Source organism: Salminus brasiliensis, chromosome 2, assembly GCF_030463535.1.
Source record: "Salminus brasiliensis chromosome 2, fSalBra1.hap2, whole genome shotgun sequence".
NCBI lineage: Eukaryota > Metazoa > Chordata > Actinopteri > Characiformes > Bryconidae > Salminus > Salminus brasiliensis.
In genome coordinates, this window is record NC_132879.1 from 55,266,296 (window position 1) to 55,291,509 (window position 25,214).

The 25,214-nt window shown below is 42.6% G+C and overlaps 1 protein-coding gene across 2 annotated transcripts in view; it reads right to left on the reverse strand.

Moving 5' to 3' along the window:
• Positions 1-1,123: 1,123 nt before the first annotated feature.
• The window catches only part of pacsin2 (protein kinase C and casein kinase substrate in neurons 2), a 32,301-nt gene continuing 8,210 nt past the window's right edge, over positions 1,124-25,214 (reverse strand). Inside the window, exons 2-11 of one of the 2 annotated variants that reach the window (XM_072673222.1) lie at positions 17,839-17,930; positions 17,575-17,731; positions 15,517-15,752; positions 14,563-14,718; positions 14,280-14,455; positions 12,975-13,095; positions 8,967-9,085; positions 6,747-6,896; positions 4,736-4,920; positions 1,124-4,428 (exon numbers count right to left, since the gene is read on the reverse strand). In XM_072673222.1, the coding sequence (XP_072529323.1) occupies positions 4,316-4,428; positions 4,736-4,920; positions 6,747-6,896; positions 8,967-9,085; positions 12,975-13,095; positions 14,280-14,455; positions 14,563-14,718; positions 15,517-15,752; positions 17,575-17,731; positions 17,839-17,895 (1,470 nt within the window). In that variant the 5' untranslated portion in view covers positions 17,896-17,930 and the 3' untranslated portion in view covers positions 1,124-4,315. The remainder of the gene's footprint in view (positions 4,429-4,735; positions 4,921-6,746; positions 6,897-8,966; positions 9,086-12,974; positions 13,096-14,279; positions 14,456-14,562; positions 14,719-15,516; positions 15,753-17,574; positions 17,732-17,838; positions 17,931-25,214) is intronic. The other variant, XM_072673223.1, reaches the window with a different exon arrangement.

Sequence of the window (25,214 nt, forward strand, 5' to 3'; positions counted from 1 at the left end):
TATATACACGCCTTGTGCCCGGAGCGGTGCGGGTGAGGGGCCTTGCTTTAGGGCCCAACAGTGGCAGCTTGCTGAGCCCGGGTTTCGAACCCACAACCCTGTCATCAACAGCCCAGTGTCACTAATGTAAATGAAAATGTAACGCAGTATCAGACCAGACCCTTTTTTCATAGCATTGGAACCATCAGCACAGTGATCGCCAATGCATGCTGGGAAATGTATGCAATATATGCCCATGTTATTTATTTATTTTTTTTAATTATTGCTTTTCCATCCACAAAATACAACACATTCGACTTGTTAGTCTGCTGTAATTACTGGTGTTCAGATGCTTCATCTGAGCGCACTGGAACAGGGGTGGGCTTTAACGAGCTTACTTAACCTGGCAATCAACAGGTGAGCTGAATCAGGTGTGTCTATGCAGGAAAAGCATGAGACTGTGCAGGAATCCGGCCCTCCAGGACCAGAATTGCCCACCATTGCACTAAAACCATTCAGTGCATGCTGGGAAATGTATGCAATTAGAAATTCAAGGGCTCATATCATGGCAAGCCAAGTGATCTTCATTTTTCTGTACTATTAATTTTACCATTCACTCCGCAGTGTATTTAGTCCATACGTGGAAGCTAAGCTACCAATAGCATGGGTTTTGTGAGGTCATAAAAACCAACACAACCCAACACAGATCACAATTCAGTCAGATGGTTTGTCTAACTCTCGTTGGTACATGCTGGAAAAATGGATGCAATTTGCTAGCCTATATCATATGAGGATGAGCCATCTTCACTTACATGATATAATATATGATCGAGTATTTAAATGTTATTTAACATACTATTCACTCCACCTTCCAGCATTTATCATTTATTTAACAGGCAAAGCACCTGTTAAACTTTCTATAACTCTAGCTGGACTCACTTACTTTTTCTAGCCTGCACTGTTGCACTAATGTTTATTCAAGCGTGTGCAAAAAAGATGCGAACAGTACAAAGCTGGATATGTGTGTCTATTACTGAGACTCAGATAATGACCAAACACATTTTATTAATAATTCCAGTGTTTACTTCTTAATTTTTTTTTGCACCCGTACGAAAAAAAGAAACCCACACACACAAACCACACATCAGTTGAAATCAGTTTATTTGCCAACTGCAGAGTGACCAACTGAACAAAGTGCACTGTGGGAGCACAGCTGCTGCAATAATGTAACAAAACTCAAAAAGTTGAAGTCAATAGTTGTGCCACTGCTTATCAGTTACAGCAAAACTCTGGTACATTCAAAAGTTTGCTCTTGCCCCTCCCCTGAGATGGCCTTGACGGGATAACTGCCATCAGTGAACGTGAACAGGCCGTGATGAGCTAACCACCGGCAAACTCTGAAAGAAGAAACTGAAGAAAACGCTAAATGCACCCGAACACGTGCTGATAGTTGTGTGCCTGTGTAACTCACTGTGCCCATCTGCAGGAAGGAAACTAAAATTCATATATACAAATGTAACAAAAACTATAAATTCATGACATTCATTCATTCATATGCCACAGAAACGCTCAATTAATATACATTCGGATTCTGAATCACAGCATTTGTCCATGGGCACAAGTCGAAGCATTTAAGGCATGTCGCTTTATAAATTAACAGTCGGAATCTGAAAAGTCCACCACTCGTCTCCTAATTTCTATTTATTTGACGGCTTGTTTTTGTTCTTAAGGTCACTGCAATGTACATGCAGAAAGACTGGCATCTGTTTTTTTCCTCCTCTCCTTTAGTAACTCCACCTCAGTGTCTTATTTACTGTGGCACCGTTTGATAAAGTGTTTAAACAACCCCCCCCCCAAAACCCACCCGCCGCGACCCCTGTGAATTGTCCAGTGCAGGCTAGAGAGTGAAGCTGACTGCTTCACGTGACAGACATTCAGAAAACACCTGAATAGAACCTCGAGTTGCAGCAAATGCCAGCTCAAACCAGAAATACTACATGACCACGTCTGGGAGAAGGTCCAACCTGACCAGTGATCGGTCACGAACGACACACTGCTAAAAACAAAGGTTCTAAATCGAAGAACCACAGAAGAACCGCTCTTGCCGTCAATCAACTGAAGGCCTCCTACGGAACTGCTCTGAAAATAACCTCAGACACCGTTACTTTTAAGAGTGCAGCTGAATGTACCACCATGAACACCATCATCACCTCCACTTTTACAACTGCAGGTGGTACCCAGGGTTCGTTGAGCGACGCCACAGAAAACCCACCTTAGATTCCAAAAAGAACCGTTTCTGTGATAAATGAGAGTCTGAGGAACCTCTGAAATGTTTAAACAGGCTCTTCACACTCCCATCTGTCTTACAAACATGGTTCTTTATTAAATCAGAAAGTGGTTGTCCTTCAAATCTGGACCTTGAATCCAGTTTCCAGCCCTGGACTTTATAATCCTAGGTAGGTGTGATACCACAAGGCCAGTCAACTGCATTAATTCTTCTCCAGTTCTTCCAGTGAGAACAAAATCCAGCACTGGATCCAGATTTGAATACCTGGGTTCTATGGCATCGCTCAAAGGAGCATTTGGACCCTTATATTTAAGAGTTCAGCCAATTGCAGATAATCTACTTCGGCCGTAAACGGACCTTGTTTAGGCCTCAGGGCTAAGAGTGACTATTTTAAATAGTCACCACACACACACACACACACACACACTTAAAAATGATAAAAACCTTAAATTTGCCTATTTGGAAAATAAACTCTGTAATTCCTGATAATCATCAGTGGGGTTCCCGATCATTATACCATGCAAATTCCACACAAAACCTGAAAACGTCCAATTTCTAAACAGGTCTGATTTGGCACCAAGGCGATTTCTACGATATTGCTGTTCATGGGTCTAGCACTAGAGTGCTGGCTACACTCCTAAAAAAAAATAGAGGTGCTTCAAATGGTTTGGACACAGCTGGTTGAATATGTGCTGACAATCATCCTACAAACATTTGATCCAAATGCTAGGGTGACCATTTTTTGGTCTTTTCAATAGAAGAGGACACTGGTGGTACACTGTGTATCTACTGGAGTTAGGATGCCAAGGCTGTGTGGGGTTGCAAGCAGGCCTAAGTTGCGAGCTGAACTGAAAGCTGGAGCTGAGGTGGTCGTTAAGGCTATTTAAGGCTTGCTAAATGAGTAAACGTGTGTGTATTAATGTACATTAACATACTGTAGTACTGCATGGTTTGAGAGGGTATTTCCTCACACACACACACACACACACACCCACAAATATATATATTCACTACCATGGTCCTACTTAGACCTTAGACCTACTTGAACTGCCTGCAGTCGTGTCTCTACTGTGTGTCCCGTGTCCTCTATTTTAAAAACATCCAAGCATTTAAGTCAAATGTTTTTAGGATGATGATCAGCACACATTCAACCTGGTGTGTCCAAACTTTTGACTGCTACTGTAAAAGAAAAACGAGAGTGTGAGGAGGTTTTCATATTTACACCAACTGAAGGATCTTCACATGCACACATCCCACCATACTACAAACATGGTTCTTTATAAAGGGTTTTTTTTTTAAGGCGGTTCTTTTCTGGCATCTTTAAAGAACCCTTTGAAGCACCTTTATTTATTAAGAGTGAAGAAGAACCAGGCACACAGCCGGATCGTCACCCGCTTCTGACCTGCTGAAACCGGAACCCGCTAATTCATTAAACTGTGGGTCTTCTAAGTCACGCTGGCTCTCTTGGCCTTGAGAAATACGACAACAGCACAGAAAAACCTGAAAGATGATATGCTTTCTGAACTGTGAACCTCAGAATTCAAAAGCTCATTTTCATTCGTTTCTCCAAAATCCAAAAGATTAAAAAGTTACCCAGATACGCTTCCGGTCCCCTATGAGAGCTTTCGTTCACTTTTAGAGGTAACTTCTGTCAATCAATGAATTCATCAGCACTAGGAAATTCAATCAGAGGTCTGTAATCACACTGTATCCTGCACTTTAAAATGGGACTGAATGATTGCTAAACGCCCACAAACAGATACGCAGCGGTGAAATTTGAACAGATGCCAGCTGGAAGACGCCCTTTTGTGCAGACTAGAGGACTTTTTGGGTAAGGTGGTGGTGGGGTATGTACTCCTAGATCTGCGCAAGAGGGCGACAGCTATGAGGAAACAACAACGAGAGTGAAAATGCAGAATTTCTTTCTTTCGCTACACTGCAGCGGTCGGTCCAGCCTCCACCACAAGGGTGGGACAGCGAGCAGCTTCCTCTCATCCGAAAACGCCTCTCCCTTCATCTCCTCTGCCCATCCCGCTTTCTCTCTGCTTCTCACTGAATGTCCTCTACATAGTTGGCTGGGTATAGTCCCACATGGCCGTCTTTCAGGCGCCCTTTGCACCATCCTTGCTCGTCCTCTTCTCCAATTTTAGTAAATTCATCACCTGAGAGAGAGAGAGAGAGAGAGAGAGAGAGAGAGAGAGAGAGAGAGAGAGAGAGAAATACATATCATTTAGCTATTTTAAACAACCCACTGCTGACACAGATGTGCAAATGCGCACACACACACACACACACACACACACACACACACACATACAGCTTGTCTAGTCCCAGTAGAGAAGTACTGCCAATAGAATAGGACTCTCTGGAGCAGCTAATCTCCAGGATCAGAATTGAGCAGCCTGGGTCTGCAAAACTCCCACTGTTGAGCCCTAGCATTTAATATTCTCCATTAGTGTCCTACTTTACCTGCTTTGAAGCTCAGCTCGTCCTGCTCCTGACCCTCGTAATCGTACAGAGCCCTGACTGGCACGGAGACGACCGGAGAAGACGGCTCATCCTCAAACGGATTCCCGTTTCCGTTAGCGTCCGCCGCAAAAGGGTTCCCGGTCTCCTCATCTGACCAGTCCTGTGTCTTCTCCACACTGCTGGCACTGAGAGGAAAGACAAGAGAGCCAATGGGCCAAAATATTTCACAGAACACGACGGGCAGCTGTCAATCACAGACAAAAAAACGAACAACGGCTGGACATCCAACATGCCAGGTGAAAGAAGGAGGAGGAGGAGAGGAAGATTTAGATGCAAAAGACAAAAGTAAAACAACCCCAATGAGAAGAGACTCAAACCCACGGTCAACCCCAAGCAAAAGCTCAGACATGCCCAGAGCGTCTCCATACAGAAAGCTCCTGCTCTCGCTCCGCGAACGGGCGGAAAACCTGCTCACAGAGTGGAACTATACAGGACATTTACGAGGAGGAGATCTGCTCACCCGCAGCCAGCTGAACAGGCAAAGGCTAAAGAGCTGGGAGGAGGCACAAATCCACAAGATGTTCAGAAGAAAAAAAAAAGGACATTCGATTTAACTCGTAGAAGTCAGAGTTATTGTCAGCAGAAACCAAATCATGGTGCATCTTCAATCAAATTTAATTCAAAATATGCTTTTATTTTGAGTTGATTATCTTATTTTATAATTATATTATTTCCCTTTGACTGAGTGGTCTGTTAATTTTGAGTAATTAGAAATATATTATATATATTCTATATGTATATTACTATTTTTTATTTTTAATTATAGCTTGTTTTGTTATTGCTTGTATTTGTTTTTTTATGTTATTAATTTTTCTTCCTATGCTTTTAACTTTGTAAAACACACAGCTGCATGTTTGATGTATGAAAGGTGCAGTACAAATAAAGCATTTTTTTGCTCAGAATAAAAACATATTAGAATATTTTTTGTAAAAATATAATAATGCACAGAAATGCACAAATTTATTACAATAAGTAGTATTGTATACTCATTAATATATATATATATAATTTTTATATATATATTAATATATAATATAATAAAAATATTATATAATTTTATTTATATACATATATATATATATATATATATATATATATATATATATATATATGTGTGTGTGAATCCACATGCAGATTTATGTATAGTGAGTACATATAGAACTGTTTCAGCTAATATTTGTAATTAAATCAGGTAACGGTGTGTAACTATATTTAAACAGTACTGTGAAATATTAATAACAATGACTTCTAAGGGCTTAAGTGCAGGAGATGGCTGCAGTCTGTTCAACCACCACAGAGGGCAGCATGAACACACTGCCCCTCAGAGGAAACACAAGCATGAAAGCAAAACAGAAGAGAACACACTGAAACTGTGACGCTGTGTTACAGTCAGACCAGCATTTCCTATCCTTTTACTGACCGAATGTCAACCTGGCAGTGGTTATTTTTTCCCCACTGCGTCTAAATCACGATGAATGGACCAATAGAAATGCTCCACAATGGCTTGAAATAAAATCTTTGCATTGAAAGTTAAGCTTTCCCCCCCACTCTCCTGTAAAGTTGTCGTTTTGGATATAAAAGCTTCTTCCTGACAGTGAGGTTAGAGATTATATATTTACCACAGTCAGTATAACGGGAAACGCTGTAAATAGGGTCTGACTGAACACTTGCACGACTCGATGCACAAACAGGCTGCTGCTCTGCAGAACAAAACAATGTTAGAGATGTGAAGAACACGGAGGGTGTGCAGGTACAGTATCTTCACTATGCAACCATGCAGAGAGAGAAAACAGCCACCTGAAAGAAGAACGGAGGAAAAGAAAAAGAAAGTAAGGGACTAAAATAAAAACAACAGGCCAGAGAGACAGAGAGAGAGAGATGAGAATCAGACAGAGATAGAGAGACTGATGCATTGCAGCAGAACAGCAGCAGGTGCTTTCCGTTCACCAACGTTTTGGAAATAACTTCCTCTTTTTTGGCATTGACTGGGCTGCTTTTGGGCTGTTCTGCTGGGGCCTCGTCTTCTGCTTCCTCTTCGTCCTCTTCATCGTCGTCAAATGGGTTTAAGCCCACTGGTTCTGTGCTACTGGGCACAGCCAAACTAACAACATGAAAAGAAGCAGCACTGTGATATACATACACACACATACACACACAGCTAAACAACAGGTCTGTGGACATTACATATCTTATGCAACCTTAACAGTCCATCCACATCATTTTAACATGAGAAACATGGGTTAAATATTAAATAACTGGCTGCAAAAATCTGCTGTGGAAAATAAAAAAATAGAATTAATTAATTAATACATACAAACACACTCAATAAACAGCACAGTGCAAAGGCTTTGGTAAAACAGAAACTCAGTTACACATAAAAACCTATTCATCTGACGAATAAGCATTAATTTAATTATAGTAGTAGTAGCAATGATAATAATAATAATAATAATAATAACAATACAATTATAACAATATAATGTGCAATTATCTGTAAATAATATCGTTTTTTTCCTGTTTTTTTTACTTCTATTATTTATATTGTGTATATATATATATATATATATATTGGAAATTTATAGTCAGTTTTGCATCTGACTGTCTTGCTGTCCCTTTGCTGCTGTGGCACTGTGAATTTCCCCACTGTGGGACTAATAAAGGATTATCTTATCTTAATAATAAGAATAAAAAACAAACCCAAAAACACTAAAAGCATGCAGTAATTGAGTGTTTCAAAATTTTTACTTCATCATACCTAGTACTAGCACTAGTAGAAAGCCTTTCCTGGACAGTAGAGACAGGATGAACTCTTTATAACAACGAATGAGCAGGTGTCCCAATACTTTTGCCAACAGAATGCATTTCTCCTCCCTTAACCCAGTTACACAAATGTACTACTTAATCAGACGCAGGCCGTTTGTGTAGCTTTCCCAAGACAGTATTAGTGTGAGACAGAGGCCAACTGTGGCAAAAGAAAGCAAGCCAAGTGTACGACAATGCCGGCACTGTCAGAAACAGGCAACATGCTGGAAGTGGGAGAGCACGACACCGGGAACTACTTTATCCTTCCCTCTCAATCTCTCCTCTAATACTACGTCTACACCCACGCAAAAGGTGGAGTCCGTGTTTTGCTGAAGTCAGAGAGGAGTCCAATGTTGCTCTGTTTAATCAAATAAAGGTCAAGCACTTCTGCCATGCTTCAGATTCTTACAGGTTAGGCTAGGAAGGCAAACATCCGGTGAGCACTGTGAAATAATTACTCTTAGCCAGGCATTTACAGCCACCGGCCTGCTGGAGTGTGTGCCTGAGAAGAGGAATTCGCACCCCCTTGTTACAGAGTCAAGCAGGTGGGGATTCCCCAGAGGACATCTATTTAAAAAGCAGGAGAGGTATGAAAATACGCTGGTATTTTTGGAAGGAAGACCGTGTAGCTACTTTTGACGACACTGGGATATGATGTTGAAGCCATAATAGGCTACTGGAAGGGCTGCTATTTCTGAATGAAGGAAGAGGGGGGGGGGATTAGAAGCCATAATTAAATTAAAGTCAAGAAGTAAACAAAGTTATTCAGGGTGGTTTGAGATGAAAGGCTCCATTCTACAGCCATTTTTACGGCTATAGCTGGTTTGCTCTGGGCTGAATCAGTTTTCTCCTTGGTTTGGTTTGATTTCACACAGGGAAAGAAACACAAGCGCACCAAAACGCATCACAGTGAATCAATGAGAGAGCCTTCTCTCTGGAGATCGGTCAGAGCAGTCTGGGACGGGATCGGAAAAGTAAGTGCAGGAAGAAGGACCTGTGTAGTAATTATCTATAGGTAGTAATTATCTGAGCAGTATACGAGGTAGGGCTGGTCAATATGATATGGGGATGCTGTTTATTATAGTGATACACAATGTGCTTATGCTAATATGCTTTTCTAATTCTATATTTTGTGATAAATATTGTGTATCATGAAAACGTCTTTATATATCAAAATATAAAATATTATACCAGCCGTAATACCAGGTTAAACTAGTAGCTTAAACTTGCACGTCTGATAGCTGGGTTGGAGAACACCCTCACCACAAACATGAGTAATATATCCACTCCTTGAGAGGTGCTGCCAGAACCAGAAACTATGCTATGAGTATGACTAGGACATGCAGTTGTGGTATGTGTGGTACGTTACCTGTTATTGGTCTTCATTGGTCGATCTGCTGTTTGGTTGATGCCTGTTAAGGTCACTTCATCATTTGGCTTCTTTTTTTCTCTTCGGCTCAGCGTGCGGTTTAGGTCTACAGACCACTCCTGGTAACACAGAGACAAACACAGAAACACACACATCAATGCACAGAGATAGGACTGTCCCTAACAAAGCACGGAACAGCTGAGCCCTAATTCTGGCCCAGTGGCTTATGTGTAGTAAGTTTTAACATGCCTCACACACACACACACACACACACGCGCATGTGCCTCTTTGCCATTAAGAGATTACATCTCCGCCTGAGCACGGTTGAGTTGGCTATCACAACCTCGAACTGTTTACGAAACAGAAGTTTCACAAGTGCTCTCATCGTATTTCTCTTCAACAGAAACAAATGTTTCCATCAACACACCACACACACACACACACACACACACAAACCAGGCCACCTCACACAGCGAATGAAACAGCTGAAGAGTTCAGCACTGTCCAGATGCAAACAGAATGCTTACCAGCTGCTCCTGGGGAACTTCCCACTAACCATGCACCAGGTTCTGTACATCAGAGGCTACGTGAACGAACCTTACAGTAGTCACATGCTTCATATTCAATACCATGACTATTATATTATGATTATGAATATGTTGCACAACTGAGCAGTAGATCAGTTTAGGTGGCTTGGTGAATTTTATCAATAGTTCTGATCTGAGGAGGATGGGTCGGGTCCCCCTTGTGAGTCTTGGTTCCTCCCAAGGTTCCTTCCTCCAGCTCTGAGGGAGGTTCTCCTTGCCACTGGGGCTCTTAGGTTTTCATGTCTTCTTATGTTGTGGATTTCTAATTACTGATTATTGATTATGTAAAGCTGCTTTGTGACAACACCAGTTGTAAAAAGCTATTCAAGTAAATTTGATTTGATATTAATGCTCAGATCGGATTTATTCAGATTGCAGATTACATGCATCTCAGTTAGATTAATAGAAATCAGATATGTTTATGTTCTGGATGTAAATCTAGGAATTCTTTAGTGGAAACTAAAAACCTAACATGTGGCTAAGCTGAACGATATGACCTTAAATCAGCATCACGATTAACTGAACACTTTGCCTCAATTATGATTAATGGACGATTATATAAGCTGCTCGAGTTGCTCAGTCAGCTCGACGTATTCGAGTTCTTCCCCACGTTGCTATCTTGTCACCATGTAATGGAAGCGGGTGGTACATGAACAGTGGCTTAGTGGACTAATACAGGCCACTACGGCCCAGGGGGTCATGCGTTCGCACCACAAGCCATGCTGCTTTGCCATCAGTGGGTGAAATCTGAAGGAGCACAATCGGTCAGGGGGTGGGTGGATAGATGCCGCACTCTCTCATCTCATCACACTTCAGTGATGTTGGCCGTCACAGGGGTCTGTTAGCTGGTGTGGTGGAGCCGGGGACCTGGCACTTCCTTCTGAGCGTGTTGGCTGCCTGGCAGGTGGAAAAGAGACGTGGCCAGCTTTGCATGCATTAGAGGAGACGGGTTAGTTCCTTACTCTCCCAGTGTCGGGAGAATCGCTAGTTCTAGGGGGAGCTATAAACTGAACCCTCATCTGTAGGTGTTTAGTCCAAATGATTGCATGAGGTAGAGTCAGGGAATGTGGCTCTTGGGTAGAAGATGCCTTCACATAAATAAAACTGGGGTCAAACACTGAAGCTTGAACAGAACCGCAAGGGTTAAAAAGTTAGAAGGCAAATAGTTTCTCTGGATGAATGAATGGTGAGATCAAGGGTGGGCACCAGCACAAGTGCAGCAGTGCAAGTCGGCTTGCTTGCTTGAGGCAAACCTCAAGGGAAAGAGAGGAGGCGTTTCAGAGAAAAGACAAGCTCTTAACAGTGAATTCGGCTTAAACCGCTGTGTATTCCCTTTCACTCTCGCTGCATGACCAGCCAAACACTGGCTGAGAAACTAGCATGTCCATACGTGTTGCTGTGCATCATTGCTGACACACAACAACCTTTGACTCCAAGTCATTCTGGAGCATTTCTATTGGTCCATTCAGCAAGAAATTTAACCTAATGTAAAGATTGAGAATTTTAAAATTGACAAAAGTATTGGGACACCTGTTTATTCATTGTTTCTTCTGAATTCAAGGGTATTAAAAAGAGTAAATCCTGCTTTTGTGGGAGTAACTGTCTCTACTGTCCAGAGACAGGCTTTTGTGAGCCTCAGGACTAGGAGATCAGGTGCAGCTACCTCTCCAAAGCCACAGCCACACAAGTCAAGTCACACACAGGTAGCAGGTTAGCAATTCTAGACCAACCCCCTGGAAGCAAATGAGAGATCAAAACAAGCACACCACACGCAAACAAGCAGAGCCTAGGAAAAGCTCTCCAAAAGACTTAGAGCACTCTGATGTTGGGCAATGCAGGACTCACTACGATGGACCTTCTCTTATGGAAGCGTGGCCGTGATAAGTCCTCTTTCTGGATTAGGACAGAGAAAGAGCGTTCAGGAGTTAGATAGCAAGGAAAATGACTTCCTAGGAAATTTACCAGCATTTCAAAAGCGTTTAGGTAACCATCTGCAACCGTTAGCAAGAAGCTCAATTTGCATATGTAAAACAGAAGCGCAAACGAACCTCTAAAGTCCATCTGTACCACTTCTAACAATGGTGCAACGGATCACAAAACTTTTTTTTTGGATGCCGATAAATGGAAATGATGGCGATAGTGGAAACTTTCAAAATAAGAGAAATTAAAAATGGTTTATCTTAATTCTGTTGGGGTAACTGGTGGAAGAAGGCTTTCCACTGTATTTACTTAGTGAGGTCAAGATGTTGGATGATGATCCAGACCCCACCTCATCATCCCCAGCTCCCCAACTCATCCCAGAAGTACTGGATGGAGCTCCACCACTTATCATTCCAGAGAACACAGCTCTTCCACTGCTCCACAGCTCAATGCTGGGGGTCTTTACATATACCCCTCTAGCCCACGCCTGGCATTAGGCAGCATGGTGCCAATAGGTTCATATATGCTGATCTGCTCCAGAGAGTTTTATTCTATAGGCAATACTTCTCTACAGGGACCAAGTGAGCTGTCAGTGTACATGCTGTGTCTGCAGCAAGGGGGGCAACCTAAAGTAGCTGAATACATTCATTAGAAAGGGTGTCCACAAACATTTGGACATACTGTGTACTCTTAAACTACACTGATATAGAAGAGAAACAGTATATCATCCAGCACTACATGAACCCTTTAATACCTGGAGGGAGATTCTGGCAGTGTGCATGTGTGTGTGTGTGGCTGTATGTGTGTAGGGACACAACTGTGCACTTCCTGACAGACAGGTTTTGTCTTGCTGAAACTCAACTGATACAAAGAGATAAAGTTACGCCGGAACAATAACCCTCAGTCCGAGGCGGCAACAGCAGAACCTCGAACTGCTCTTTAACCCGCTGGAGTCTACAAATGCGCCAGCTTGTCAAATTCAAGCTTCTTGATACTTCTATTAATATCTTAGCGATAATACAGCAATGGTTCAATCGTTTCATGAATATGTAGTCTGTCCTTTCTCATTGCCAGATCGTATGTGAATCGTATCTGGAGTTACAAGGCTACGAAGACGGGTCAAGACACTGGTCTCTGCCTCTCGTGTGTCTAACTGGTGGGTCCATCATCTGCCTCTCATCTGTAATTGGTCGATTTGTGTGTCCGTCTATGGTTTTGTGGGACACTGACCAAAACTGGACACTCATCTTCTGCCTCTCGTAGTTTATATACTATACACTATTCAGACATTCCGCTGCATTTGTAAAGCTTAGACTCTGGCAAACCTGTGTCAAGCACCAAAGAACAGTCCGTCCACTTGAGTCAAGGTATGTTTTCACTGGAAATATGAAGAATTTCTAAAATCTGACTTTAATTTTGCAGGTTTAGAGTCAGATTATCTCTTAAGACAGTGCTCTAGGTCACATGGGGACTTGTGGGGCGAGTGTGTGTGAGAGTGTACCTCGAACTGAGGCCAGTTCATAGGCATGCCCGGCCCGTGGTTGGAGCGGAACCATTTCAGGTCCTCCTCTGCGTCAGCTGCCTGGACGGTGTCTTCGAAATTCTGATACACCGTCTGGAACCTGAAGAGAAACGACAAGCCAGTCAGACAGCATTTCTTAAAGGTGCCTTGGAATAGCAATGTTTACAGTGGGGGATTTAGACCCCTCTAGCACAGTGTTTCTCAACCCTGGTCCTGGTCCTGTCCTTTTACACACATTTCACCTGCTCCCAACACAAAAATCAGCTCATTAACAAGTCATTTTAGAGATGCAGGGGTTGCGTTAAAGCAGGGAATCCCCTAAAATGTGCAGGAACAGGGTGCCTCCAGGATCAGAATTGAGAAACACTGCTCTAGCCCACACCTGGCATAAGGCAGCATGGTGCCAATAGGTTCATGTCTCTCTGCTCCAGAGAGTCCTATTCTTAGTCAGTACTTCTCTACAAGGACAGGAAAAGCTGTGTGTGTGTGTGTGTGTGTGCATTTGCACATCTGCATTAATTAGGAAGGGTGTCCACAAACATTTGGGCACACAGGCCTCTTTTCCACTGCAGGATAACCGTTCTGGTGCTTTTCAACGTGGACACAGTTCGGAACACGGTGAGCTGAGCGAGATTAGCTAACCATACTTGGGGCCACAGAACCATTCGGTGGGAGGGCTTAATGGCATCCACTGATTGGCTCCATATTTATAATCACCCTTATGCTGTAAGGGTGCTTATGCGGGGGTGTACGAGCGTTGGGCTGCACGTGCCTGTGTTGACAATTCACTGCCAAGATAGTAACGAACGTCTGACTGTTGACGAACGTCTGTCTAGGCTGTTTTCAGTCAGTGGAGCTCCTCCTGTGTTTTCTGTTGCCAAGATACACAGCAATACTCCAGAAACTGACCTGAACACCCCTCATTTCGAGACCACCGCACCCATCAGCGTAGATATATTCACAAGCAGCGCTGATATTTAAACGATGCAGGTGGAAGGCATGAAAATAGACTGTTGGCAGGGCCCTGTATCTCATGAGTACAAGAATAGTGTCTCCAGTTTAGCACTCTTCAAGTATACTTGAGGCAGCTGCAGATAAATTACGGCTTCAGTGAGTTAGCAGGCGATAGGTAGCTACATTAGCCTTGTAGTTGAAGACTAAAGACCGAAACTGCTGTATAATTATTACCAGACGCCGTGTGTGAACGTCCTGATCCCGATTTAGTGACACAGCCAACGGTTGTGATGTCCTTAAAGATGTCCTTAAAGCTAAGAGTGATCTTACTTGTGATTGGTGGAGAGGTCAAGATGCTGCTTGACTTCCAACAGGAGTTCTTTGAAGAAGCGGAGTCTCTTATCCTCAAACTGCTGGCACTGCTCAAACACCTGCTCCATGTTCTCCATGTACTGAGGGGTCACCTTATCCAGCTCCTCCAGAGACTTCTCATAGCGCTCCTTAGTCTGACGTGCCCACCAGACATGCAGATCGTCAGCACACTTAATTCACTCCAATAAAAAAAAATCCAAAATCGCTCATGAATCTCAAATGTAGATGCACACAAACACACCTTCTGTACATCCTGCTGGCACTTCTCCACTTTGTCCTGGAGCTTTTTCTGGGCCTCTGGGTTGGTGTTGCTTTCCAGCTTGCTAGTGTTCTCCCTGCTGGTGGCCAGCTTCTCTTCCTTGCAAGCTGTGTGGTAGGCTTTCTTCATCGTATCCACCTGAAGAAACAGGACAGCATGGTGATTATGTGATCATAAGTCATATTCTAATATATATACAGACAAAAGTATTGGGAGCCGATGGATGACAGTGCTGCCCTACGGTAGAGATTACTGTTGCACTATTTCTTCAGATTCTCAATATGACAATCTGTGGTTCTGTAACTCTTACTAAAAGTCAATGAAGTACTGCTAAACAGATTGTTGACACAGGTGTGTGTGTGTGTGAGAGCTTTTTGTTGCGCTGACCTTGCAGTCAGTCACAGGGTGATACAGACTGTACAAACAAGACAAAATAATGCCAGCCAGACGCAATCAAGGGGAAACAAGATGTACTTTAGGCTCCTCAGCAGAGTTTAATGAAGCCAAAGAACTTACAGACCTCAAATTTAACAGCCTGTAGTCTTTCACAACACTTAACAGACTAAGGAACCATCTCCAGGTCAGCACTCACTCAATTTATACAAATTATTCCCAAGTATTTTAGCTATTATAAGAATGATAACTGGTTGGTTTGATTATTTAGACATCTGAAGAACTGATAGGTTCTTTTTTGAGGTCTTGGGAGACATGATCCATTCAAAAATAAATAAATATAGCCCTATAGTGCTAAAGGGGAATATATGTGATAATTCATGATCGTGAAATCTAATAAGAAAGGGTTTGATGCTAGAATGCTGTTTGTTTGTTTGTTTTTGTGCTTAATTTTGGTCACTCTCTTGGTCGTTAATTTTCTGATTGTATTAATCATATAACTGCTGCCTTGCTAAAACTGTAAGAGGTGAAGTGTGTCTGTACCTCTTTGAGCTTCTTGGCCCAGGGTTTCTGAGCTTTCCGGAAGCCGTCATCAGCCTCCTTGGTCTCCTTGAAGCCACCGATCATCTGTTTGTGGTAGGCGTCTTTCTGCCAGTTCTTCACCTTCTCAAAGTCTTCAGCCATCAGAGCAGCTTTCACCTCCATGTGAAGTTCACTCACCTTCTCCGCCTCAGTCATCACAGCACACCACGCTCGCTCCACCGTCCCATACTGAGGTCCTGCAGCACATCATGACTGAAATCAGCACAACCTCGTCCTCCTCGCTCACCACATTTAATGCATGTGATTTTTAGCTGGACTATCACTTTAAACAAAGGCTATAGAAGGAAAACACCAAAAACAACCAAGATCCGGAGAAGTAGGGTTAGACACATCAGTCTGCGTGGTGCTGCAGCACCAACAATGCGGCCTATACAGAGGTGAATGACATCCAATGTAGCAGAATGGAACAACATATGACTAAGCAGTCTTGAGGACAGTGTCCAGAAAAACACAAACAACTAAGACAATGGCCATCACACGAATGGCTGCCTGCCCAAGTATCTACTCCACCCAATCAGTAGGGATGAGTGTCATTATGATTTTATCAATTACTGTTATTCAGCATGCCTGTTGACTGATGCATAACGGTTACTTATAATATTTGGAAATTTGGAAACTCTTAGACAGAGCGAGAGAGAAAGACCAACAGTAAGAGACAGAAACGAAACGGCAAGAGAACGAGTAAAAGAGCGAGAGGAACAGCGCGAGAGTGAAGGAAAGACCGTGGCAAAACTGAAAAAGTGTTGAGACAGCGAAAGAGAAACAGCAGGCAAAAAAGAAAACACAGAAAGCAGGAGAGACAGCAAAGAAAGAGCGACAGAAAGACAGCAAGAGAAAAGCAGAGCGCAAGAAAATGTGGCAAGACAGAAAGAGAGAGAGAGACAGCAGGAGAGACAGCAAAGAAAGACAGTAACAAAAACAGTGAGAGGAAGACAGTGAGATAAACAGACAAAGACACAGCGCAAGAAAAAGTGGCACTGAGAGAAAGACAAGTCAGAGAGAAAATGCTGCAAGACAGTTAGAGAGACAGTGAGAAAGACGGCGACAGGAAGACAGCGAGAGAAAATGTAGCAAGACAGCGAGAGACACAGCAGGAGAGACGGTAACAAAACTACTGAGAGGTTGATAGCAAGAAAAACAGCAACTAAGAAAATGTGGCGAGAAGGACAAGTCAGAGAGAAAATAGCGCAAGAAAATGAGAGACAGCGAGAGAGACAGCAAAAAAAAAAAAAAAAAGACAGTAACAAAAACAGTGACAGGAAGACAGCAAAAAAAACAGCGACACAGAGCGCAAGAAAATCTGGCAAGACAGTGAGAGACAGCGAGAGAAAGACAAATCAGAGAGAAAATGTTGCAAGACAGTGGGAGAGACAGTGAGAGAGACAGCAACAGAAACAAAGACAAGAAGACAGAGAGAGGAATATCGACAAAGACAGCACAAGAAAATGTGGCAAGACAGCAAGAGAGACAGCGAGAGGGACACAGCGAGAGAGACAGCAAAGAAAGACAGTAACCGAAACAAAGACAGGGAAGACATCAAGAGGAATAGCAACAAAGACAGCACAAGAAAATGTGTCGAGACAGTGAGAGAGACAGCAATGGAAACAAAGACAAGAAGACAGCGCAAGAAAATGTGGCAAGAAAATAGCAACAAAGACATTGAGAAAAAGACAAGTCAGAAAGAAAATGTGTCAAGACAGCGAGAGAGAGAGACAGCGAGAGAGAGACAGTAACCGAAACAAAGACAGGAAGAGGAATAGCGACAAAGACAGCACAAGAAAATGTGTCAAGACAGCGAGAGAGAGAGACAGCGAGAGAGAGACAGTAACCGAAACAAAGACAGGACAACAGCGAAAGGAATAGCAAAAAAAGACATCACAAGAACGTGTGGCAGCAAGAAAAAAAAAAGACAGGCAACATAAAATGCGGTGAGACAGCGAGAGAAAGACAGGTAAGACAACATGCAGCGAGACGGAGAGAGAAAGGCCGGAGACTCACCTTTCTCGATCAGCTGTCTCCAGCGCTTGGCCCATTCAGTAAGCTGCTGTGCGTACGCCTTTTCGATACGGGCTCGCTCGTGGATGCAGTTCATCAGGTCATTGCACAGCCTGTTCCCATCGTCCACTCGCTTCACCGTCCTCTTATAGTTCCCGATCTGGGACAGAGGAAGAGATGGCAGTATGGAGATCAGTCTAACTGCAAACGTAGTGATGAGTGAACGCAGACCGTATACACACACACACACACATACACACACCCTACCTCCCAAAAGCTGTCACTGGAGACATCGATCAAAGAGTCGTTGTAGGTGCCGGACATGGCTGCTTTCCTAGTTACCCAGTGTCCTCTTGGAGCTGAAACGGAAATCGAACATTTGAACATTTGAGAAGACACACTGTTGGTTGCAGATGACCCTGGTCTGCCCTCCGCTGAATTCGTGGCTCTAGTCAGCTCTGGACCGTCAGGTCTACAATTTGTTGGTTGTTTTCAGCTATTGGGCAACATCTCTCTAAAGCTGCCAAACAGAAGCCCTGGGTGATACAACGGCACTCAATGATCTCAGAGGCCAGGAGTCCCGGAGAGCTAATAATTAGCCTAGCTAATCTCTGGGTGAGTAGGACAGCCCTCCTCCTCCCCCCACAATCATGCAGGGTGATGCTAGCCAGAGTGGATGTCTGTTGGCTAATGTAACAGCACTGGCAGATAGGGTTCTCCTCCAAGCGTGTTCAGCTGTCCGATGACAATGCATCATCAACAGCTCAGAGGAAGCACATGCTAGCTTTCACCATCCCAGCGTGGGCAGCATCACGTAATAGGGAGAGTCCTACCTAGTGGGTGGGATTAGGAAGTTACTGCATTGTGTACAACTCAGCTTGGTCAAACAAATTAAAAGTTTATTTATTCATCAAATCAATTATTTATTCATCAAATCAATCTGTCAATTAGCTTCACCAACATGCCATAACATTAATACCACCTGCCTTATACTTATATTAACGAGCTGGTGTGCCGACTGATGTTGGATTTTGAACAAAAAAGTATTATTTATCTTATTAAATAAAAGTTCTCTTTAAAAAGATGTAACTGAAAACGGAAATTATTATGCTATTATATCATCATTATATCAGCAACATTAAAGCAGTCTTAAAATGACAATTTTATTGTTAATACCATATAGGACTGGGTAATATTGTAAAATACTATATCATGTAATTCAAGTTCTTGATACACAATATTTATCACAATCCATGTAATTACAGACTAAATATATATATATATATATATTAGTAGTGACAGATTCTTATAAACTACTATTCAGATCCTCTCCTGTACTGAATACAGTGATTTATACTCTATAACATCTGCTGCTCTTCATCTAATTAACCCTTCAGTCTAATTACACTGTTAGTAATGTTAGAAACCTGCAGCTGATCAGTGTTAATAAGCACTAATAATATCTTCCACTGTCTGCTTGATTGTTATCACCATATGATAAAATATCAGCTCTAGTTTATCGCAATTATTTCTGGGACAATTTATGATAAAAAAATAAATAAATAAAAATCTATCGTGACCGGCCTAGTGAAGATTAGAGCTGTGTGGGCCACATCTACATAAAGAACAACATATTAAAACATTAATTAATAATCGTGATTGTTTTGACATTATCATCATTTTTAGTTTAATAAAACAAAAAAGTCTGTATGAGAATACAATAGCAACCCTTGAAATTCCCTGATTTACATAAATAATAATAATAATAAGAGAAATCCAGTCTTACATATTTTATACAAGCCCAAAGTGTGGCGTTAACTGAACTGGGGCTGCAAAATATGTACTTTCAGCATCACTCTCATTATGTGACACATGCAGAAAGCACATTAAAATCATACACGTGCTGCTTTCTGCTGCTGGATGCAAGGACAATTTGCACAGTTCCCGTTTTTTTATGACCAATCTACCAGAAAAAGTATTACTCATTTCACTCCAGTATTAGACACACAGTTCTTTACTAATACCAGAACAAGCTGGATCACTGATGAATTTCTGATGAAATCTGGCAAAATTTTAGTTTTTAAGATACTTCAGAAAAAGTATATTACAATGCAGAGCTGAGCAATATGATGATATTTTATCGTATCGTGATAAATTTTGATATCGTGATAACAATAGTCTTTTCTGAGCGTATGGAGGAGACCGTTAGTGTAATAAACCCTGATCAGCTGCAGGTTTCTAACATTACTAACAGTGTAATTAGACTGAAGCGTTAATTAGATGAAGAGCAGCAGATGTTAGAGTATAAATCACTGTATTCAGTACAGGATAGGATCTGAATAGTAGTTTATAAGAATCTGATGCTTCTGATGGTTTTAGTCTGATTACATGTATCGTGATAAATATTGTGTATCGTGAAATATCGTGATATAGTATTTTTAATATATCGCCCAGCCCGATTACAACGTCAGTTTTTCCAATATTGCACAATCCTAAACCCAACTGTGACTGATGTGTACCCTTCTCCGACACCACCACCACTGGAAATACCGCCCAGCTCCACCATGTACTACCACAGAGGTGGCAAAATTGGCACAGAACAGAGAACACAACACCGCTAGTCATCAAATCTGACAGGCCAGTGCAAAGACAACAGCATTAACACCTAGGCAGGCTCACTCGCTCCCTCACTCACTCCACTACTTTCCGTAGAACGATCTTTCCAAGGGAAATGATGAAAATCCCTGCCATTCTTACAGCAACAACGACCCCCACCCTGCTTTTCAAAGCTCATTTACTCCAACAGTTCCTCCACTCGTACGCCCTCTCTCACACACACACACACACACACACACACACACACACACACACACACACACACACACACACACTCCTATATAAGAACGTCTGGCACTCTGCACACACTCTTAGACTACAAACCGCTTATCAGAGGAACAGCGGGGAAGCTCATACTTTCCATGATTTTACCACTCAAGCAGTGCTACACAAAGCCAGGTAGGTGAGGTGCGGAGAGGCGAGGGGGGTTATTAAAAAAAATGTTAAAAAAGGAGGGGAAGGAGGAAGGATTTTTTTTTTTCCACAATCTGACTTTTGCAAGCCTGTCACACACTTGGCTCAGTGTGTTGGCTGGCTTAGTAACAATCACCACAACATGACTCACAGGCCAAATTTAGTGTTCGCTCACACACACACACACACACACCCACCCACAACCAAACACTCAGGTCCTGGTAACATGTCCTGAAGGTAGGGGGAGTGGCCTGTCTGTGGAGACAGATGTTTACACAGTCAACCATGCACACATACAGTCATCATACACACTCAATTTCCAGCTGGGGCGTCATTAGGGGTGGGGTGTGCTGCTGTGCCCCACTAAAATCACTGTGCTAAAAAGTCCACTTTATCCTGGATAGCTGAGCAGCCACGCACATTCACTACAGGCACTACATTTCCCATAATGCCACAGCGTCTTTCCAAAAGCTTGAACGGCTAACTTTTTATTTATTTATTTAGGTACCGTACAGCCTCTTATCACAGTACAACCAACCAACAGTACATACTGGACCACTGAAGCTAAGGCACTAAATTAATGCTAGCATAGGCTTTTTTATTTATGCTAGCTAGTAACCGAGGCAGTGACGGCACAAGCTGGCAAAATGAGAGTCGTGATATAGCCGTGACAGCCGAGACAGTGATTACTATTATTATTATTATTGACAATTGACAAAACACCCCTGATTTCCAGTCTACAGGCTCATATAATGTAAACATGATCAGTCAGCTTCACACAGAAGAAGCAGAAGAAGGATGTTCTCATCTGGAAACAACCATGGATGTGTGTTTTAATACAGGGTCAGGTTCATCATCTCAGTGGCAAGCAAAAAAAACTAAATCTTGGGTTATCATTTCTACTTCAACCTTTACTGTAAATAATTGAAGTGTAGAAGGTAAACTGATCTCCAAAAGCATAAAGAATTAAAAATCATACATTATTTTCAACAGTTTTCCAAATATTAGTGCTTTATTATATTCTGTACAGATTTTAGATTAAAAATAGGAAAGGCGCACCATGCGAAGTCCGGGTGCCTCAAGAGTTCTGAGCTCATCTACAGTGGGATCTTCATCGGTCAAGGTGTGGATCCTTCAAGAACAGTCAGTTCTTGAAGGTGATGTCGGTAATAAATCAGTTGCAGGACAAATGGGCAACTGTAAGAATCGGAGAACCAAACTGGGATGTTTGAATCTAGATGTCTGGGTCAGAACCTCTCCAAAACATCTACAGGTTCATGGGACCCCTAAGACTTACTGATGCTCTTGGAGGACTTATTAAAGGATCTGCTGCTAACGTAAGTCTCTGACACCACAGGAGGACACCTTCAGAGGTCCTGTGGAGTGCTCAATACTATGTTGGCTGATCAGTGTATATTCCATCCTAACCTTAAATGTCAGTAACCAAAACAAGCGCTTCTCCCTCCCCTCCTTTTTTTGTTTGTCCTGAAAGCGCATGGAAAGCAGCACACGTACAGATCCGGACTCTGGAGCACTGTTATCTTCTGGGTAAAGGGAAGGAGACGTCTGCTGGAATCATAAAGGGCAAAGAATGTCATTACGTTCATGAAATAACATCCTGCAACTGTTATCACCGATTCAACATTACGACACTGCAGAAATATGTGCTCTGTGTAAGAGGGTACTTAAGAGTGTGTGTGTGTGTGTGTGTGTGTGTGCAGGGCTATATGAAAGCCTTGCAGGTATTCAGTGGAAACCAGCTGCACTAAGCCATGGTTACACTTTAACACACACACACACACATACTCTCACACTGAGGTTTTGTAACCCTAAGCACACCCACTGGGCGGCTCTTCCGCTGCTCTTGGACGGGCACTGCAACGGAAAACACTGCTGACACAGACGCCTCTGTCACCCTCATCCCTCGTTCGCTCTCATCCACTTCCATTCAATCACCATTTCCTCTTTCTTCTTCTTCTTTGAGATGCTCTCGGTCATATAAACCAGTCTCTCTCATGTGCTTCCCTGTTCCTGACGCCCACATGCTCGTGCTCTTTCCCCTAACTGGTTTGAAAACGGGAGACTAACAGGATCTTAAGGGTGAGCTTTGCCAGATTACGTGTAATTTATGGGACGATAAACATTGACTACCATGCATTTGAAGACATTCATCATCATCATCATCATCATCATCATATTTGGTTTGGAACTAGGGCTGCAATATTCTGGGAATTTAAAAAAAAATGGGAATTAAGAGGAATTAATCTTCAAATCTCTCAAAAGTGCCGAGCGCCTCTGCTGGCTGCAGATGTGTAGCTCCATCTACAATCGGCCCATTTTTATTTCCCCCAAGAATTAACTCTTAATCTACTCTATCGTAAGAAGGCGGGGCTACACTTAGGAATGCAGTGATTGACAGACAGACAGACAGCCTTGGCTGGAAGAGTTTGGTGGTCTGCAGCAGGACCTGCATGGTGTCCTTTCTGTTCAGTACATGGAGGAGCGGCACTTTTACTGTTGGAGCACTGTTCCACTTACCGGACAAACTGGGAATCCAGGGGGAATCCAGGGGGAATTCACTCAGCTTCTGCTCTGGAAGCTCAGTGAAGACGGTCTGAGACACTGAGGCTGGCCCACTGAGTCTGGCCCAACCTCTGGTCTGGTCACAAATTTGACAACATGGAGGACAGTTCTGGCTTTGTTTCTATAGAAAGGACGGAAATGGATCCACAGTGCCCATGTTTTCTACAGTCATTGCTACGGACTGACCGGCCAATCGTGTATCAGCAGAGCTAAGCATTAACAGTTTCTCGGGATCACTCTGGAAGGTGCGATTAAGAAAGAACATCAAGTGAGCTGCAGGTAGCAGAACATAGATGGGCTACAACATCAGAAGACCATGTCGGGTACCACTTCTATCAGCCAAGAACAGAAAGCTGAGGCTGCAGTGGGCACAGGCTCCCCACAACTGGACAGCTGAAGCACATAGAAACGTAGCCTGGTCTGATGAATCTCCATTTGAACAGAACAGGGATATTCTCACCATGAAAGTGCTCCTGAAAAACAGAGCAGAAGGTGGCCCTTCTCAGGATTAGGACAGTGTTCTTAATAAAGTGTTCGGGGAGTGTATATTTATCACAGTCAGGAGTTTCCCTTACAGGACAAACCTCAGTGCACGAGCCAGGTCTTCTGGCAGGGGGAAAGATTGATGACAATGGGTGTTTGAGTGTGTGTGTGTGTGTGTGTGTCCAGTCAGCTTTGACTGTCTCAGCAGTAGTATCTTGAGTCAGCAGCTTCTCTTAGCTCCCTGGGTAGCTTCCACTCAGTGTTAAGACAGATACACACACACAGATTTCTCTGCACCCTTAGCAACAAGCCCTACGTCACACACTTAGCAGACGCAGCAGAAACGTAAGAAGAGAGATCTACTCTACAATCTAGAACAGACATAGGAATAGACGTAGGGCTGGACGATATGACCAAACACTCACGTCTCAATATTTGGTAAAGTATCAGTGTTTATTTACGTATTCCTCCCACACAGCAACCAGATTTCAGTCTGCGTAACTGGAAACATCCCAAGTAGGGATGTCCCGATCAAGGTTTTCCACCCTCCAATCCAATCGGAGTCGCCTAAAGCTGACGATCGGCCAATGCTGATCCAATCTGAGCCGATATTTGTGTATATTATAATAATACAGCCCCACAGATTACTTAAGATGTGCCAATGAACAATAGTAAACCTAGCACTAGCCACCGCTGATGCAGCATCGCTAGACAGTTCAGGCACTCATAGGAAAGCGATGCTCCCCGGCTTCGATACAACAGCCAACAGACGCCTGTGCTGACGAAGTCCCATCAACCCACTCCTGAGCGAGCAAGGCCAATTGTGCTCTCTCAGACTCAGGCTGCCGATGGCTGCGCTGATATCTTGTATTGTAAAGCTACATATTTAATTTATGAAAGGTGCTATGTAATCAAAGACTCAAAAATATTAGGGATGCACCAATATCACTTTTATCTGTGGATACTGAGCATGGAGACCAACTTAAATACTCGATAGATGGTTATTACTTTTGATATTTTATCCCAAATAAGATCTAATAAGCTTGAAAGAGCAGAATTTAGGAGTTATGAAAGTTGGGAAAAAATAAAAATAGCCACAATGCAGAAACACGTGCAGGAAGGGAAGCGTAATCTGGCTCAGCTTCATCAAACAGCTTTTTACTGGTGTTTCAATTCACATTTCACAGCTTTGAATAAACAGCAATTTAGAAACAGAAAGTGTTTATACAGTAATTTCCCCATTCAGGTTCACGTCTCACTGTAAAAAGATACTAAACTTCAGTGTGTTTCCTTTAAACAAGCTTCTGAAACTCAACTTTTGGTTTCAGAACCAAGAAAACATCACGTGGAAACAGAAAAGTTCCATTAAATGTCTGTTTGAGGATAATTACTACATTGTTAAGCTTCACACAGCACATTATTATTACAGTTGTTAATAATAATAATAATAATAATAATAATATCATCATCATCTATTCAATAATAATAATAATAACAATAATAACAATAACTAATGACTGGCTTTTACTGGTTGTTTAAATGTTTGG